At 50.3% G+C, this 19,030-nt stretch overlaps 1 protein-coding gene across 1 annotated transcript; it reads right to left on the bottom strand.

Annotated features, from left to right (window-relative positions):
• Nucleotides 1-1,150: 1,150 nt before the first annotated feature.
• Nucleotides 1,151-3,682, bottom strand: LOC144242811 (trehalase-like). The gene is made up of 6 exons (XM_077777826.1): nucleotides 3,585-3,682; nucleotides 3,178-3,274; nucleotides 2,194-2,305; nucleotides 1,772-1,884; nucleotides 1,516-1,569; nucleotides 1,151-1,267 (listed from the first exon to the last, which is right to left on the bottom strand). Exons 1-6 carry the CDS (start codon nucleotides 3,680-3,682, stop codon nucleotides 1,151-1,153), a joined length of 591 nt encoding a protein of 196 aa, XP_077633952.1.
• Nucleotides 3,683-19,030: the final 15,348 nt, after the last annotated feature.

Here is a 19,030-nt window from a genome sequence, read left to right as displayed (position 1 = left end):
TTGTTTTGTGGCCTAACATATGATCTATCCTGGAGAATGTTCTATGTGCATTTGAGAAGAAGATCTTCTACTGTTGTTGGGCACAGACTTCTATTTATCTTAGGTCTAGCTGTTTTCCAGTTTTGGTCTTCTATTTTCTTATTGATTTCTGTCTAGATGTTCTATCCATTAAAGAGGCATAGAAGGCTCTAGCTATTAACATAGAACTATTACTCCCTTCATTTCGTCAACTTATACACACTCTCAGCCTGGGATGACACTGGTCTTAGCTGGCCTCTCTTCCTCTCTTTCCCTGAGCATAAAGGGCTGATAAAATAAGTGCCAGTATGCCAAGGGCATATTCCCAGGGTCATAATATGATCTAGATGAACACATTCAAATTTGGACTCCTTTGAAAGGACAGTCCAGGAAGGCAATGTTTGATGCCTGTTCTGATCCCACCTCTGGGCTCCCCTTCACAGCACTGGGGGCCCACTGCAGCTGAGACAGTGGGACTGGGCAATTTTGAGGATTCATAAGCATCTCCACAGAACAATAAAGCATTTGGAGTATGTGTTTGGGAAGCCAGGTGGTATGGGAGGGGGATTGAGGGTAGGAGAGCTGGGTGTCTGCACAACAGGATTTCTTCCTTACTGATGTTCCAGGAGGGGTAAGAGCCCAATCCCTGACGTCTAGGCCCCTACCTTAACCCCCCACTCCACTCTAGCCAGGGATTGGCTGGGAGGGTAGAGCAATTACAATTGCCCAGAACAAAATCTATGCATCATCCCAAGTCAACCCCTTCCCTTTATAGTCCACGATTGTCAGCAAGTCTTATCGGCTCCACCTTCAAAATATGTCCCAGGCTGGAGCACTTCTCACCTTTCTGGTCCTTCCACTGGTGCCCAAGCCCCGGTCCTCCTCTGTTCCCACCCTGCCCCAGCCTTCTTCCTCATCCTTGAACAATGGCCTCAGAGCCTTCACACTGGCGTTTCCGTGCCTGGACTGGCTTCCAGATCCACAGAGACAGTTCCTTCTAGGATTCTGCTCAGACGTCTCCTCCCCACTGACGCCTTCCCTCTGCATCCATCTGCAGCACCCTCCCTTGGCCCCGAGCAGCCCCCTCGCTTCATTTTACTTTTAGTTATACTTCAATTAGCATTTTCCCTAATTACGTAAGGTCCAGGAAGACGGGGACCTCATTTCTCTGGCTCGTTGCCACAGCCAATTGGTCATCATAGTGGTCCAGGAGCATCAGGACCACGCCATTGGTCCAGCCAAAGCCCTCCTGGAAGGAGGCATGGCCAGTGGGGCTGGATCTCCGGGGAAGGGCCCCACATTCTTTTAGGGGGGTGGTGAGATCTGCACCCAGGGGCTCTAGAACTGCCCGACCCCAGGGGTACAAGGAGCTCCAGGCCACCTCCTCCCTGTGGACCCACATCCATAGGAGGAAACAAGCTCAGACAGAGGAGGTGGTCATGGCCTGTGTGGGGACAGCAGAGCCCTGCAGTTCCCGGGGGGTAGGGGCCCACTCACCTGAACTTCATACTCCCCTCCACCACCTGGCTGACCACCGTTGCTGACGTCATACTGGGAACCAAAGGACAAGCTCTAAGGTCAGGCGCTAACCCCCGCCCCCCACCCCAACCCTCTAGGGAGCCCCTCTGGGAGAAGCTGCTCTGGCCTGCAGTGCCCAGGACTGGCCACTGGGTGTCACCGCTGCTCCCCGGGCTTTGCAAAGCCTGGCAGTTCCCCCAGCTCCCCATGGAGAGGAGGCCCAGGAGCAGCTCACCTTCTCATACATGGCTGACTTTCTGGAGTAGACCTCAAAGGTGGTTCGGATCCAATTCTGAGCCAGCTGGAAAGCCACTTCCTGGGCCCGAGGTGAAGGAGACTTGGCCAGACCTAGACCCCACCCCCAGGCAGGAATCCCAGAGGGAGCCTTACTCTCCTCAAGGAGGGAAAGAGGCCTGAGCTTTAAGACCTCCATCCTGAAATCACATGACAAGCCAGAGTGCTCTTTACCCAGGGCCTGGGCTTGGAGGGACAAAGGCAGGCTGGCTCATAAGTGTCTGCTGAGTGGGAAGCCATGAGAACAGAAGAGCCAGAGAGAGACCTCACCTCCTCTGTCCACACCTCCCCAGTGCCAGGGGGCTGGCCCTCTAGATGCAAGGGGGTCAGGCCCTGGGATGTGCCCTGGCGCTGCCTCCCTACCTGTGATGACCAGGTCCTGCAAGGGGGCCCAGGCATTGGGGAAGTCCCACTGCTGGCCGGTCTTCTGGAGAGAAGTCGGGATCCCGTACTGGTAGGTCAAGATCTGGCTGTCCTAGAAGGTTCCAGACATTTCTCAGACTGTGGGTGGGGACTGGATGAGGAGCCAAGGGCCTGGGCCCTCCTCAAGCCAGATGTTCCCCTTCCTGGACTCTCTCTTCTTACTCACAGCTGCCCCCTGGTGGCTCCAGCGGGATCCGCAGGCTCAGGCAGGGGAGTGGTGGTCGTGGCCGGGAGCAGGGAGGGGAAGTCACAGGCTCAGAGACAGGGAGAGAGCAGGGGGTTCTGCCCCCAGTATACCAGCCCTCCCCTCCCCTCCGGTATTTCAGAGCCTTGTCCACGACTCCCGAGACAGAAAAGCAGCTGTCTCAAAAAGAAGTAGCCGAATGGATAAAAGTCCAAAGTCTTCCCATGTTCAGGGTCACAGTCAAACCAGGTAGCCTTCTCATCTCATAGAATGGCCTTCGATACAGCTCAGTGCTATTTCTGCAAATTTCAGTAATTCATAGCTTTGGAGGCATACTCTTGGACAACTAGGTTTAGACAGAAGGAACATACCCTTGTATTCTACTGCAGCTTTCTAGAAAGAAATTGAGGGGGGAGGCAGTAGCAAGGGAAAGTTTACTTCTAACTTCTCATTGCCTCCCTGAAGCCCTCACCAGTCTCCCCCCAGATAAACTTACCCAGACCTGCCTCTTAGACCACTAGTAATTGCTCACTCTCCATCTGGGCTCCCCCTTCCCTGGGCTAATCAGNCCGCCAGCCCCTCAGTGTCTTCTTCACTCTGGTGTGAGGGCCAGTGACTTAGCCCCACATGTCGAGGGTGATGCTGAGGGGGTGGGTGCCTGTGTTGTCAGAAAAGCAGTGACAATGGGAACCACAGGGGCGGGGGGGCTCTGGCACACTTCTCTCCCAGCTCCTCCCTACCTGGCAAGGCTGCATTGCGGCTGCACAAAGGCTGTAGAGGAAACTTGCCCCAAGGTACTGGCCATGCAGAGCTGCATCCCCCTCTCCTGAGCCGTCCCTGGGGAAGGAGAGGCCCCAGGGGACAGAGACGGCAGCCAGGGGCCACCAGGGTTGGGGACGGCTGTGCGGGAGCTCTGTCCTGGCAGAGGAGAGAGCTGGCGGAGCGAGGACATGGAGGACGGGACCAGGAAGACCTCCGTGGGGGCTTTTCTTCTCTGCAGCTCGGCCACCAGCCTGCACTGCAGGGTCACCCCTTTCTCCTCCCAAGGCAAGACCAACCTGCTGGCCCCTCCCCGGACGCCCTTGCTCAAACCACAGCTATCTGTGGATCAAAACACTTCTCTCTATATATTTTAACTTCAAATTGCCTGAAAGACGTGCACGGTCGGGCTGGGGCCGCATCAGGAGGGCCGCCTGCATACACAGGAGGGTTGGGGACGACGTCTGGGCACTGGCTCTCAGACATCGCACATCTCTGTATTTCTGCACATGGCAGCAATTTTTGCAGAAAGGGTGAAGAGAGTGCATCTGGGCCAGGCATCAGCCGGTTGCAGCTGCCTGTGGCTGCCTCTGCCCACCCAGGGCAACCTCTTGTTCTCACCTCAACCACTGTGACTTCCTCTCCCCGTGGGAACAGGGCGCAGGGTCAGGGGCTCCCGCAGCATCCAGATGACTGGGCACCTGCCTGGCCACAGCCCAGGGTCAGCAAAATTCAGATGTTCCCAGGTGGCCCCAACTCACGGCCCTGTAAGCCACGGGATTAGCAGTGTTTGTGAGTGTCCATGAGAAATGCTTTAAATCAGAACCGGGTCCCAGGAGATCCTGACTGAAGACCTGACTACGCCATTGCAGGCTGTGTGTCCTGGGCCACTTACTCTATCATTCTGGGTCCTTGGGACATACGTTGAAGGCTTTGTTCTCCATGAGGGGTTGCAAACTCCAACTCTAGTAGCACAGATGTGCGGAAATATGTGGGGACAAGGGAACTAACAGTTCAAGGGCATCATCTCGGGGAGTCAGGAAGACTAGGGGAACACGCACCTGACTGTGTGCAGAAACTCTCTGCTGAAGGTGGGCGATGGTAGGGAACGTGGGCACCTTATTTGTTAGATCTTCTATTTTTTTAAAAATATTTTTATTTATTTCTAGGAGAGAGAGAGAGAGACAGCGTGAGCAGGGGAGGGTCAGAGACAGAGGGAGACACAGACTCTGAAACAGGCTCCAGGCTCTGAGCTGGCAGTCAGCACAGAGCCCGACGCCGGGGCTCGAACCCAGGAACCGCGAGATCATGACCTAAGCGAAAGTCGGACGCTTAACCGACTAAGCCACCCAGGCGCCCCTAGATCTTCTAATTTTTCAAAGTAGGGTGGGACCCCATATTTGGATGCAAAATATCCCAATTTTTAAATGTCTCAATGTCCCAAATTGTGACTGGGAATGGTTCCTTGTGGGTGTGAGGAATGGTAAGGAGGAGACCTGGCCCCACTTTGGCACCCCCTTCTCCTTCTGTCCAGTCAAGCCTCAGCCTGTATTCTTGGCTCTTGACCATCGGCACCCCTTTATATCGAGATGCTCTGTATGTATTGAGATCCTTAATATGTAGAGATCTCTTACAAATCAAAAAGTAAAAAATAATACTGTCACGGGGCACCTGGGTGGCTCAGTCGGTTAACTGTCAGACTCTTGATTTCGGCTCAGGTCATGATCTCAACGTTTGTGAGGTTGAGCCGCGCGTCAGGCTCTGCATCGTGCAGAGCCTGCTTGGGAGTCTCTCTCCCTCTCCCTCTGCCCCTCCTCCACTCATGTTCTCTCTCTCCTCCCCAAATAAATAAATAAAAACTTTAAAAAACCAATACTGTCACACTTAGAAAAAATCTATAGAACTATGAATAGTCAATAAACACAACACGCTGATTGTTTTTCTCCACGTCTGGATTGGGCCTCAGCCCACAAGGATGCAGCCCCTGGCTGCCCTTGGGGTGTCTTTGCTTTGACCTTCTGAGATGCCCTCACTCAAGCCTTACCACTTGGTTCCTCTTAGCGCCTTTACGAGCAGGCGCGTCGTTAGTGGGGAGACAACACTTTCAAATATTTATTCAGCCTTGATTTTACAGTGAGGCTGCAGGCTGTGTAGGAGGACTGAGAAAAGGACCCGAGAGGCGGCTTAGCCTTTTCTAAGTCCTCAGTAATTCAGCTCTGGGCCCAAACTTGCACCCTCACTGAACAGAAGTCCGGCTGCTACTTACTGGACCCACTGAACTTGGGAAGCAGCTCATGGGGGGCAGGGGATGGTTCTAACTCCAAAGTATTTAAGGAAGAACTCCCAGCTTCCTTCTCCGTGTCTATTCTTTTTTTTTTTTTTAAATGTTTTATTTATTTCTAGGAGAGAGAGAGAGAGAGAGAGACAGCGTGAGCAGGGGAGGGTCAGAGAGAGGGGGAGGCACAGACTGAAGCAGGCTCCAGGCTCTGAGCTGGCAGTCAGCACAGAGCCCGACGCGGGGCTCGAACCCACGAACCGCGAGATCATGACCTAAGCGAAAGTCGGACGCTTAACCGACTAAGCCACCCAGGCGCCCCACTCTCCGTGTCTATTCTCAGGGTAGCAGTGTGACCAGACCTTTTTCAAAGTTCATTTCCCAGGCTCCCCTGCAGTGAGGGGTGGCCAAGGACATAGTTCTGACAAGCGAGAGGTAAGTGGAGGTCACTGGAAGGGGCTCCTTAAAAGGGGAAAGACTCTGCTGGCTTTGTCCTTTGCCCTTCCTGCCTGCCTTGAGCACGGATGAAGGCCACCCTGTGACCACAAGACAATGAACCTGAGGCTGAAAACCACATGCTGCCGAAGACGGCCGAGCAGAAAGTTGGAAACTTGTCGTCAGTGGCGACTTTGAGTCACGACCGCCCTGGGCCCCATTATAGGAGGAAAACAAACCCCTCAGTTGTTTAAGCCACCGGTTTTCAGTTCTGTGTCACATTTGGCTGAATACGTCCAACCATGTTCTAATGTCCCAGCAATATTGTGGGGCTCCCGCCTGCCTGGCCTAATCTCAGGTGTGAGCGGCAGACCAATCCATCTGTCTGTCTGTCTGTCTACCCACCTGCATCCTTATATCCATGTAAGTCAGGTGCTGCGGAGCAAGTGCGCTGACCGCCTTCCTCACAGCTCCAGGCCCCTGGACCCCTCATCAGCGTGTGCCGACAGTTCCCGGAGTCTCGGGTGGCAGGGAGGCCAGCCTGGCGAGTGACTGCCAGCTGGGCAGTGACACGTCCAGCTTCCGGGGTGCCGGCGAGGTTCCATGTCATGACCCGATTACCAGCTATTTGCTTTACAACCATCTGTACGCTGGCGAAAGTGTTTTATGCACTTTCCTGAATGTTATGAATGGTGCTTTCGTTCGTAAGAAAATCAGTTGGACGTTTAAACGAGAGTCCATCGGCCTGCTTGCTGGCCCGCTTGGACAGGAGGGGAAAGGGCCTGTGGCAGCCGGGGCTGGGAGCGCAGCCGCCTCCGGGCTGAGCGGGGCTGCGGGGTTGACTGATCCGCCCCAACTCGAAGAAGCCATCGGGTTCGAGCTCTTAGAATAGCCGCACACTTGCAGATAAGCAGTTTCTGTTGTGGTGAGGAGGTAAAAAAACAAAAGGGCAGGGGAGGAACAAGCTCGTCTCTAAAGTCTCTAAAGCGACAGCTGTGCCCGACTGCCGCCTCGGTGCCCGCCTACTCCCCCAGCTAGCTCCCCAGGGCCTGCGAGCCCACCTGCGCCTGGGCCCCGCCCCCATCCCCAGACAGCCGCCTTTGACCGCTAACAGAGGCTGCCTCTGAGTGGGGGGCCACCTTTGTGGCCTGAGTGCAGGTGAGCCGTCATCACCTCTTCGAGCCTCTAGAGCCTCAGTATTTAGAGGCCGTTGTAAGAATTAGAGAGGATGTTGATGGGAGGATGGGGGAGGGGAAGGGGGGTGATGGGCATGGAGGAGGGCACTTGTGGGGATGAGCACTGGGTGTTGTATGGAAACCAACTTGACAATAAACTATTAAAAAAAAAAAAAAGAAGGAGAGAGGATGTGTTTTGGGCACGCAGGTAGCCAGCCAAGGGTCGTGCCTCTTTTGCTAACGGGTGGAGACGCCCCATCCCAGCAGCTCAAGGCCAGGAGAGTGACCGTGTTCTCCGCTCCGCCACGCGGGCCTGACCTTGCGCAGCTCACACACATTCCCCAGGGCTCCGGAGAAGGTGCGTTTAAGGCCAGGCCTCCACGGTGTAAGGCCACAAATCTAAACGTCTAAACCAAACTGACTCCATGACAGGCTTTAAGTTTCCCCCTGAACTAGAAGGCCTGAGTTTCAGCTTCCCCGAAACTATCAGGTAAGTTACACGTTGCCCAAGGCAGGAGTAACCACCCTCGCAACACCCGATCAGGAAAGGCCAGCGACCACCCTCCACATTACTGAGGGAGAGAGGCCTGGAGATAGAAACTACAGATAGGACCCTGTTACCTAATGTTAAAGTTAACCTGTTAGTCGCCGAACAAGACCCTAGGCTCGCTCTGTGATTGGCTGAATTTAAAAGGTACTCTAAATGTTGTAATTGGATCCCGCCAAAAGTAACGAATACTCTAGACAATGTGTATGGTCAAACCCTCTGTCAATGATGTTGTTGAATAATTATGATTGGATCACTGTTCCCGTGTCACAACTTCTGTAACTCCCCCGTCTCAAACCCCATAAAAACCCTACTCTGCCCTTGTTCGAGGCTCTCAGCACGGACCCATGCGCTGGTGAAGTCTGTGAGCCCGAGCTTAAGCCCATAATAAAGCCCTTTGCCTTTGCACGCGTGACTCGGTCTCCCTGGTGGTCTCTGGTCGGTGAGGATACTGCGATCTGGGTATAACAGCAGGCGGACCTTCTTGTCAGCCAGTCACCGCAGGGCCACTCCCTCAGGACCCTTCACGCTCTGAACCTCGCATGGCACAAGTCTGTGGCCTGAGGTGGGTCGCCGGCAACCATCTGGGCCTTCCTTCCCAGGATCACTGGCGCTCCGAGGGGCCGAGAGCAAAGCAGGCCTCACGGCAACAAAGGCTGTGCTTGGGCTGGCGTCCAGGCGAGCCTCTTGGTCCAGCCATCTGCATGGCAGCGAGGAGGGACAAGACGGGCTCCTCAGAGCCAGCCCACCCGCAGAGGCCTTCAGCTCGCCACACGAGGTGGGAAACATGGGGCTTCATCGTAGTCAACACCCCTGGCTCAGGCTCAGGCTCCTGCGGGAAGGTTCTCGTCACTCCTCATGGGGGAGGAGGGCCTTTGGCAGGCGAGGCTGAGCCCTCACATCCACCGCCTTCCTCACAGCCTTGTCAGTGTGGAAAGGGGCTCCAGGCCCCCTGACTCGTTCCCTACGAGGTCCTCATGCAGGAGGCTGGCGTGACGTGAGGCCGCCCCGCGGGAAGTAACACTTCCGCGTTTCCCCACAGAAGGCGGCCTTTAGCTCCCGGCTTGTCGGTAGCTTGGATTTCTCGAGCGGTTTCTCCGTCCTCCGACTCCCCGGGGTCCTTGCAAGAAGGATGGGCTTTGGCCAGCCCGGGGAGGGTGACAGTCCACCTTCCAGACTCTGCTCCCGACTCGACAAGTAAGTGGAGGCTGCTCAGGCCACGTGAGGAGGGTAGGCGCTTATTCTTAAGGTCGGCTCTCCAAATGACTCCTGCTTGCCAAGCGTATGTAGCATCTTCTTCTTTCAGATTATGAAAAACTCAAAGCATATTACAAAATTTAGAGTATAAGGCACCTGGGTGGCTTCGTCAGTTAAGTGTCCGACTCTTGGTTTCAGGTTAGGCCATGATCTCATGGTTCATGGGTTCGAGCCCCACATCGGTTCATGGGGAAACTGAGGTTCAGAGAGCTTAAGTAACTTGTGCAGAGGTAGCGCAATTAGCAAGTGGCAGCACTGGGATTTGAACCTAACACAGACTCAAGAGCCTGTATCCACCCCTATCATCCTCTGGAATTCTTCCAGGTCGTTAATGATCCCTAAACATGGAGAGCCCAGGCTGGAAGACCAAACTCAGGATGGACTCAGACTGGGGGCACCTGGGTGCCTCAGTCAGTTAAGTGTCTGATTCTTGATCTTGGCTCACTCAGGTCATCATCTCACGGTCTGTGAATTCAAGCCCTGCATCAGGCTCCGTGTTGACAGTGTGGAGCCTGCTTGAGATTCTCTCTCCCCTTCTCTCTGCCCCTCTCCTGTGTGTACTCTCTCCCTCCCCCTCTCTCTCAAAATAATAAACAAACATTAAAAAAAAGAATGTCATCTAATTTCTATCAAAAGTCTAAGATTTGTGAATCCTTTGACCTTGCATTTCCATGCCTAGAAAGCGTACTCAGCAGTAAGAATGAAATCTTGCCTTTTGTGACCACCTGGCTGGACGGTGAGGGCATTATGCTAAGTGAAATAAGCCAGACACAGAAAGATGAACACTGTGCAATCCCACTTATATAAAGAACCATAAATTCCCAGAGACAGAAAGTAGACTAGAATGATGGTTGCCAGGGGCTGGGGGAAGGGGATCGGCGTTCCTGATTAATGGGCGCAGTTTCAGTTCTGGAAGATGGAAAAGGTCTATGGACAGAGCGTGGTGATGGTAGTGCAACGTTGTGAATGTAACTTAATCCCACTAAACCACACACTTAAAAATGGTGAATGGGGTGCCTGGGTGGCTCAGTCGGCTAAGCGTCCAACTTCCGCTCAGGTTGAGATCTGGCGGTTTGTGAGTTCGAGCCCCGCGTCAGGCTCAGAGCCTGGAGCCTGCTTCGGATTCTTTGTCTCCGCCTCTCTCTGCCCTTCCCCTGCTCAGGCTCTGTCTCTCTCTCTCTCTCAAAAATAAATAAAACATTAAAAAAAACAGTCATTTTTGGCAAAATGGCTCCAGTGTAACCCTTCCCTACTCAAACTGCTATCATGCATGACTGACAGAACAAAAAAGACGCCAAACCCCACGAGCCTCGTCTGCAGTGTGGAGCCTGGTGGGAGGTGGGGGGTTCTCCTAGCATTTACTGAGTCTGCCTGTACAGACACTGTGCTGGGTGCTTGCATTGTCTTCTTTCACCCTTTGGCCTGCCACGGGGCAGACCCTCCCAGGGGGCTCAAAACAGCTCCCCTGTAAGAGGGTGGGGAGAAATGCCAGGACACCACAAGTTGAAGTTCAAATATGAAACTGTGAACAGAGTAATTTTGGCATAAAACCCACCGCATCAGGCAGTCTCCCAACAGGAAACAGATGGCACATTCAAAATAGGATAATTTGAGGAGGGTTTATTTACAAAAATGATGTGGGTGTCAGGGAACCACAAGGGATGGGGCAGCAAACCAAGTTCAGTAGCAGCCAAGCATTACCACCCTGGTGTGGGAAGGGACGAGGGAGGGAATGGCCATCGGCCTCCGCGGGGAGAGAAATGCACCGCAGGGCCCGCGAGAGAAGACACGATAGCGGCCGATCACAGGAGGAAGCAAAACACCCGACCTCTGCCTCGGCCTCCGATCTCCTGCTCCACCAGGACACAGAAGATACTGGATGTGGACCACAAGATGGCGGCCTCCTGGGGCCGAGGGCTGAGTGGAGGAGGTGACGGGGGCGGAGGTGGTTCTAAAGGACAAACACTATGAATGGCACAGGCTACCCCTTTCGCCCCTCAGCATCCGCCTAGGCCTCTTCCCAGGTGAGCATCTGGTCTTCTCCTACACAGGGGACCCGCCATGTCTCACGAGCGATCACACCAGCACGGGGTAATGTGAGTGTCATACTCCCAGCTGAACTCACTGGTGTTCCTCAGCTAAAGTGAGGGGCAAAAGGGAGAAAAAGAAACGATAACAGCTCACGAAATAGGGGCGTGACAGTCTCCACCTCTATGGCTGGCCTCAAGGCCAAGGTAATCCTAGACGCCTTCTTCTGGCTTCCATTCCCTTTCACCTCTGCCGGCACTTTTTGGGACCGGGTTCTTTACCTAGCGGGGTAACTCAAACCTTCATTCTTACAGGATTTCTGAGTCTTGGTTGCCTTATTTTTTGGGTTCCCACAGTTTTCCACTGACTTGGACTGTTGGGCACACGGGTGCTGCAGCGATGCCCCTCATTTCAGACACTCCTCCTTGTCCCCGTTCAGTAGCAGCAACCCTGTTTTGCCCTGGTAGCCAGGATCAATCACTCCACCCAGTGCAGGTGACCCGTTTCCTCACCTGTTGGTTTAGTGGCATGGGGAGCCCCAAATGAGCAAGGGCCATTTCAGCTTCTGATTCGCCAGAATCATGACTGTGTACCCTGGAAACAGCTTTTCATCTTTGGGCACCAGCACCTCCAACTCACCAGTCTGAAGGGTGGGGAGAGACAGGAAGCAAGCACTTTTCTAGTGGGTTATTGGGAATCATAGTGCAAGAGGCCATGCTCACCTCTACCCCTTGGTTCTTGGACGCACATATGACACCATACATCTATTGGCCACTGGTTTCAGGCATGTCGTGGGCCTTGTAGGGCAGCACCCCGACTCTGCAGATAATTCCAGCACCCCACGAAGCCAGAATCTCCCAGGGGTCTCTGTGAGATGAGTCTCCCCATAATCAGTCAACAATGCTAACAGCCAGTACACACCTCCCTGAAAGTCACGAGAGCCATAGTTGTAGAGCAATACTATTAATCGCTACTTTTCATGCCTTTACTAAGGATCGGTGCCATGCAAATACTTTAGCTAGGCCAACAGCTCAGGCCAGTTCCAGGCTTGTGGTCACCTAGCCACGACCACAGATCCACACGGTTCACAACACTCGATGACCATCGTTGACTTAAAGAGGTAAACCGAGGTAGGCCAATAGTATTTTCGGGAAGGGCAGAGGAATTACAGTGCAGGTAGCAAGCCACTGGTGAGTCTGTTGAGGGTTTAGGGGAGGTCGTATTTATGAGCAGGGAATACAGAGTGGGAGGAGTACAGTCAGAGTCCATTGAAATAAAAACATAGATGGAGACGAGTCTTCAACATTTTCCAAAGCAGATAAAATCAGTCGCACAAGCAACCCTCCATCCAGTCCACTGTGTGAGACCAGCCCAACCTGGGTCACCTCCTGTTCATGCCTCTTAGTGAAAGCTCCCGAGATTGATAGGAGACATCGTCTCATCGACCTGCCACCACCCAAGAGAATTCCAACACTATCTATTTTCTTCAAATCAGACACTTACTGGAAATCAATCCTTTAGTCCCAAAGCTTTGTCTTCCTGAGGGCTCATCAGATTCTCTATTTTATGTCCTCCAAGTCTATCCTATTTTATTTCCCTTTATTTGGTTTTAAAGACAAGTTGCTAATGTATTTAAATTGTTTAGCCTGGTGGTTACAGGCTCAAGTTAAAGTTATATATTGATTTGAGAGTGAGTGGTTGTGGTAAAAGTTACCCAAAATAACAAGTCATGAGATACCTGAGCTTTAAAGAGACACTGCACCCCTAAAAATACCGATGCATATCTTTTAGGAATCAATCAAATTTAAATACATGTTTTATATTATATGTTTCAGGGTACCCAGTTTCTTCCTCGTAATAGTTTTTGAGAACTACCCCCATAACAGGGTTTATTTCCCAGAGGGACTTAGGGAACCCCCAGACATCAAGCACTACACATATCCAACCCCTCAGTCACTCATGCTCATTCTTATGTGGTCTATGGGCTCTCTGTCGCTTCATCTGATTGCCACACTCTCCACTCTTCAGAACACTGTCATTTTGATAACTGATGCCCAGACTACGGGGTCTTTCAACCCTCAGCACTCCTTCTGCCCCAACCCTCCCTCCCCACCCCTACCATACACACTTCATTACAAATTGGTACGTGTGGGACACGTTAAACATCTGACTGTGGCTCAGGTCATGATCTCGCGGTTCCTGGAATTGAGCCCCGCATCGGGCTCTGTGCTGACAGTGCATAGCCTGGAGCCTGTTAGGAGTTCTGTGTCTCCTTCTCTCTCTCCCTCTCTGCTGCTCATGCTCTGTCTCTCAAAAATAAATAAACATTAAAAATTTATTGAAAAAAACCGAAACACAAGAACAAATTGGTACGTGCATCGAGCAACCTTAAGGAATTTAAAATCTGCTGTTCTAATATCAGGTAGCTCTTGAAAAACCTTAGTAAGCATAAAGCTACACAGAATTTATTATTTAAGGCAGATTTTTGTGCCTACTCTCAGAGCTTTTGTTTTCTTTATTTTTAAGATTTTATTCTCTTAAGTAATCTCTACACCCAATGTGGGGCTTGAACTCACAACCCCGAGATCAAGAGTCGCACGCTCCACTGACGGAGCCAGCCAGGTGCCCCAGAGCTTTTAATTTCAGTGAGGAGGAATCAGCATTTTTATCTTTCCTCTTTGAGATTTTACTTTATTAAGTTTATTTATTTTTACCTTCTTTTTTAAATGTGTATTTTATTTTTGAAAGAGAGAAAGAGAGATGATGTGCAAGGAGGAGCAGAGAAGGAGACACAGAATCTCAAGCAGGCTCTAGGCTTAGCTGTCAGCACAGAGCCCGACGCGGGGCTCGAACCCACAAACCATGAGATCATGACCTGAGCTGAAGTTGGATGCTTAACCGACTGAGCCACCCAGGGGCCCCTATTTATTTATTTTTGAGAGAGAGACAGAGAGAGAGAGAGACAGAGAGAGAGAGACAGAGAATCCGAAGTAGACTCCAGCCTCCGAGCTGTCAGCACAGGGCCCGACGTGGGGCTCAAACTCACGAGCTGTGAGATCATGACCTGAGCTAAAGTCAGACACTTAACCAACTGGGCCACCCTGGTGCCCCTCTTGAGGGCCTTTTAAATGGCAACTTTTCTGCTGTGCCCCAGGGCAGGTCCCTCAGCCCTGTTCCTCCCAGCCGCAGTTCACAGCTTGGGGTGGGATTCCTTCCTTACCTTGTCTCCTGCCCTCTCGGTGGTCTCTCTGTGTTCTGTTAAGGAGAAGGTGTTCAGTCAGCCCTCGGTTCTTCCTCAGGAGGACTTACTCTTTCCTAAGTGTAGACTCGGTGTGTCTGTGGAGGTGAGTTCAGAGCCTTCCTCCCTTGCCGCCATCTTGCCCTGGAACAAAGCCCTCCTCAGTTCTGTGTTAGTTTGAGACTCCCTCACCGCCCCCACCCCAGGCTCCGGCCCCTAACGTGGTAACTGCGCTCACCTTGTCTCTGAGGGTTAAGCACCTGGCCTTTGCCAATGAGACTCCATTATTCCCACTGTAATTAGGAAACCAATTCCAGCATCTACTCTCACCTCCTCCCGTGGCCAGAGCAGAGGACTTCGAGGAGGCTGGCCCTCGCCTCGCTAACTGAAACCTTAACAAAGTGTAACTCTTTCAGCTCTCACGGAGAGAAAAGTAGGGGAGGGTGAGCAGGTTGCATATAATAGATCCAATTCCAACATACTCCTGGGGCCTTAGGAACTCTTGCCTGATGACCTTCTGCTGGGAAGACCTGGCATTTTGACCTCAGTGATTGCATGCGGGTGGTTCTCAGCCTTCGGTGTCCATCACAATCACCTGAAAGGCTTGTAACACACATTGGTGGGGCCCTTCCCCACAGTTTCAGAGTTGGGAGGTCTGGGCTGGGGTCGGTGATTCCGCATTTCTAACAACTTCTAGAGTGGGGTTGGTATTGCCAGTCCCGGAACCCCTACTTCAAAGCTCTTAAGAGCCACTGCTGGGGGCCACGAAGAAGTGCACGCTTTCATTAGCCAATTTAGCAAATTACAAACGCTACTCAAGTCTGCACCAGTCAAACCATTAGTGGCTGCACCTGTATCAACGAACTCAGCTGGATCAAGTCTTCTGTTCTATCACCTTCAGTCTGACATGCCGAGAATTCACGCCCATGTATACCCCCCAGATTCTTGCTGATACACATTAGCAAGACCTTGTAACTCGTTGGTGGATAACCTGGCCTTGTACCTCTCTCACTGAGTTGTTCTGGGGTCTGATGGCCTGAGGAGAGTCATATCAGCTTGTGAGATAATTAGCTATTGCGACATGGCCATTTAAAAGCTTTTATGTTGGGGCGCCTGGGTGGCTCAGTCGGTTAAGCATCCGACTGCAGCTCAGATCATGATCTCATGGTTCGTGGGTTTAAGCCTCGCCTTGGGCTCTGTGCTGACAACCAGCTCAGAGCCTGGAGCCTCTTTCAGATTCTGTGTCTCCCTTTCTCTCTGACCCTCCCCTGCTCACGCTGTCTCTATCTCTGTCAAAAAAAAAATAAAACATTTTAAAAAATAAAATAAAAGCTTTCATGTAGGGAAAAGTTTACTCCTTGGCAGGCAGGATAAAGGAAGGTTGGGAAAGTGGGGGAGGGGGGTTGCACTTTGGGGAATTTGGAAGGTCAAGAACTTGTTTATTAATTAAGACTGAGAGATTTCATTGGCCTTACAACATTAGAATCTGAAAGTGTCCTCACTCCTACCTAATTTCAAGAGAGAAGCATTTGTGAGGCTTTTCGATTTAAAAAAAACCACTTAATTTTATAATCATTTTAGACTTACAGAGAAGTTACAAAGAGACTTTCCATAGACTTTATGCCCAGCTTCCCCGTTACTAACATTTTACATTCATACGGCATATTTGTTGCAATTGATAGACCAATATTGATACATTATTAGTAACTGAGGTCCATACTTTACTCAGATTTCCTCAGTTTTTCACTTATACCTCTATTTTTCCAATATTCCATCCAGGATACCACATGTATTTAGGTTCCACTTGGCTGCAATAATTTCTCAGACTTTCCTTGTTTTTTTTTATTTAATGTAATTTATTTTTTATTTTTTTAAATGTTCATTTATTTTTGAGAGAGAGAGAGAGAGAGAGAGAGCATGAGCGGAGAGAGAAGGAGACACAGACTTGGAAGCAGGCTCCAGGCTCTGAGCCAGCTGTCTGCACACAGCCCAACGCGGGGCTCGAACTCACAAACTGCCAGATCATGACCTGAGCTGAAGGTGGACGTTCAACTGATTGAGCCACCCAGGTGTCCCTAATTTAATGTAATTTATTTACTTTTAATTTTTTTAAAGTCTACTTACTTTTGAGGGGGTGGGGAGAGAGAGAGAATGAGAGAGAGAGAGCGGGCGAGAGGCAGAGAGAGAGGGCTCACACAGAATCCAAAGCAGGCTCCAGGCTCTGAGCTGTCATCACAGAGCCCACAGAGCTGAGCCCACAGAGCTTGATGTGGGCTTGAACTCATGAACCACAAGATCATGACCTGAGCCGAAGTTGAATGCTTAACCAACTGAACCACTCAGGCATCCCTGTAATTTTTTTTAAAGGAAACTCTACACCCAACTCATAGGACTGAGATCAAGAGTAGCACACGCTACTACATATGACTCCTTCAAAGCTTCCCTAGGATCTTCTGGATCTCCCCGGTTGCTCCGTGATCTGTTAGACGGCTTTACTGAGGTGTAACGACTTACAAAAAACCATACATATTGAGAGTGTGGCATTTAATGCTTTAATGTATGTCTAATACACCTGTAAACTATCCTCAACGATCAAGGTAATGAACATCTCTCTGACTCCCTGGAATTTTCTCTTGTACCTTTCGGGTCCCTCCCACACCTCTCCCAACAGGCAACCATGGAGTTTCTTCTGGTCACTGTAAGTTCACATTTTCCAGAATTTTAATTTTTATGTGGATCACGTGTATATATTTTTTGTCCAACTTCTTTCACTAAGCACAGTTATTTTGAGACTCTTTCACCTTGTTTTTTGTATTAATGGTTCGTTCTTTATTGCTGAGTGGTATTCCGTTGTGTGGCTATACCACGCACAATATGTTTATTTGCCTGTTGATGGATATTTGGGCTGTTTCTACTTTTTGGCTATTACAAATAAAGCGGCTGTGAAGATTCATGTACAAGACTGTATATGGCCATATGCTTTTGCTTTTCTTGGATAAATATGTAAGAGTGGAGTGGCTGGATCATATGGTAGGTATATGTTTAACTTTTTAATGGAATTGCCAGCTTGCTTGTCAAAGTGGTTGTAGAACTTTATACTCCCACAAACAGCATAGTAGAGTTCCAGTTCCTCTACATCCTTGCTAACATTGTCTTTTTTCTTTTAATTTGAGAGAGAGAGAGAGACCGAGAACAGGAGAGGGGAGGGGGGAAGGGAGAGAGAGAGAATATCAAGTAGGCTCAATGCTCAGCATGGAACTCGACTCAGAGCTCAATCCAACACCCCTGGGATCATGATCTGAGCCGAAATCAAGAGTTCGATGCTCAACTGACCGAATCACCCAGGCGCTCTGCTAACACTGTCTTTTTAGTGTTAGTCATTCTAATGGATTTGTAGTGGTATCACATTTAATGAGATTAATGATAACATTCGGTTTATAGCTATCATCTTGCTATGCATTTTCCATTGTCCCATCAGTTCTTTCTACTCTTTTTTCTTTTTCTTTTTTTTTTTTAATGTTTATTTACTTATCTTGAGAGAGAGAGAGAGAGAGAGAGCGCAAGAGTGGGGTAGGGGCAAAGACAGAGAGAGAGGGAGAATCCCAAGCAGGCTCTGAGCTGCTAGTACACAGCCCAATTCAGAGTTAGACTCCACTAACTGTGAGATCATGACCTGAGCCAAAATCAAGAGTCAGATAGTTAACTGACTGAGCCACCCAGGCACCCCTCAACCCCTTTTTCTTAGTTTTACAATTCTTTTGGAAGAACTGAGTCTTTTTTATGATTCTATTTTATTTCCTTTTCTGGCTTATTAGCTATAACTGTTTTGTTAGGCTAGTGGTTGCTTTAGTGTTTACAGCATGCATCATAACTTATCATAGTCTGGGACACTATGTGGCTCAGTCAGTTGAGCATCCAACTTCAGCTCAGGTCACGATCTCACAGTTCATGAGTTCGAGCCCCGCATTGGGCTCACTGCTGTCGAGCGCAGAGCCCTGTCTTCAGATACTCTGTTCCCCTCTCTCTCTGCCTCTCCCCAGCTCATGCACTCTTTCTCTCTCTCTCCCTCTCAATGAAAATAAAACATTAAAAGATAACTCATCAGTCTACTTTCAAATGATATTATCCCATTGTAGGTACAAAATAAGAACCTTACAATAGAACATTTCCAATTCTTCCCTCCTGATTTTCTGCATCATTGGCATAGATTTTCCCTTTATATATATTTTATTAAGATTTTATTTTTAAGTAATCTCCACACCCAGTGTGGGGCTTGAACTCACAACCCTGAGATCAAGAGTTGCATGCTCTACCAATTGAACCAGCCAAGTGCTGGTCTACATACATTTTAAGTCCCACACTACATTTTTATTATTTTTTTAAACAATCATATTTTATTTATTTTTTATTTTTAAAAGTGTTTATTTGTTTTGAGAGAGGGGCAGGGGGGAGAGAGCATGCGAGCAGGGGAGAGGAGCAGAAGGAGAGAGAGAATCCCAAGTAGGCCCCACACCCAGCATGGCCAGATGCAGGGCTTGCTTGATACCATGATTCAGGGATCATGACACAAGCTGAAATCAAAAGTCAGACACTCAGGGAGCCTGGGTGGCTCAGCTGGTTAAGTGTCTGGCTCTTGGTTTCGGCACAGGTCATGATCTCATGCTTCGTGAGTTCAACCCCTGCATCGGGCTCTGTGCTGACAATGCAGAGCCTGCTTGGAATTCTCTCTCTCCCTTGCTCTCTGCCCTTCCCCCGCCTGTACTCACTTGCTCTCTTTCTCTCAAAATAAATAATTTAAAAAATAAAATAAGAGTCAGATGCTCAACTGACTGAGCCACTCAGGTGTCCAGATTATCTTTCAAAGGTAATAAATAATAAG

This window comes from Crocuta crocuta, unplaced genomic scaffold (assembly GCF_008692635.1).
Source record: "Crocuta crocuta isolate KB4526 unplaced genomic scaffold, BGI_CrCroc_1.0 scaffold271, whole genome shotgun sequence".
NCBI classification, from domain to species: domain Eukaryota; kingdom Metazoa; phylum Chordata; class Mammalia; order Carnivora; family Hyaenidae; genus Crocuta; species Crocuta crocuta.
This window is presented reverse-complemented; position numbering and strand designations above follow the sequence as displayed.

Bases quoted from the DNA above. Each gene is read 5' to 3' on its own strand.
- LOC144242811 (XM_077777826.1), bottom strand. From the start codon at position 3,682: ATGTCTGAGAGCCAGTGCCCAGACGTCGTCCCCAACCCTCCTGTGTAT. The intron at 3,275-3,584 runs GCAATTTGAAGT...CTCCTTCCCCAG, and splicing joins CGACCGTGCACGTCTTTCAG to GGACGGCTCAGGAGAGGGGG. The intron at 2,306-3,177 runs GTAGGGAGGAGC...GGAACCTTCTAG, and splicing joins CCGCAATGCAGCCTTGCCAG to GACAGCCAGATCTTGACCTA.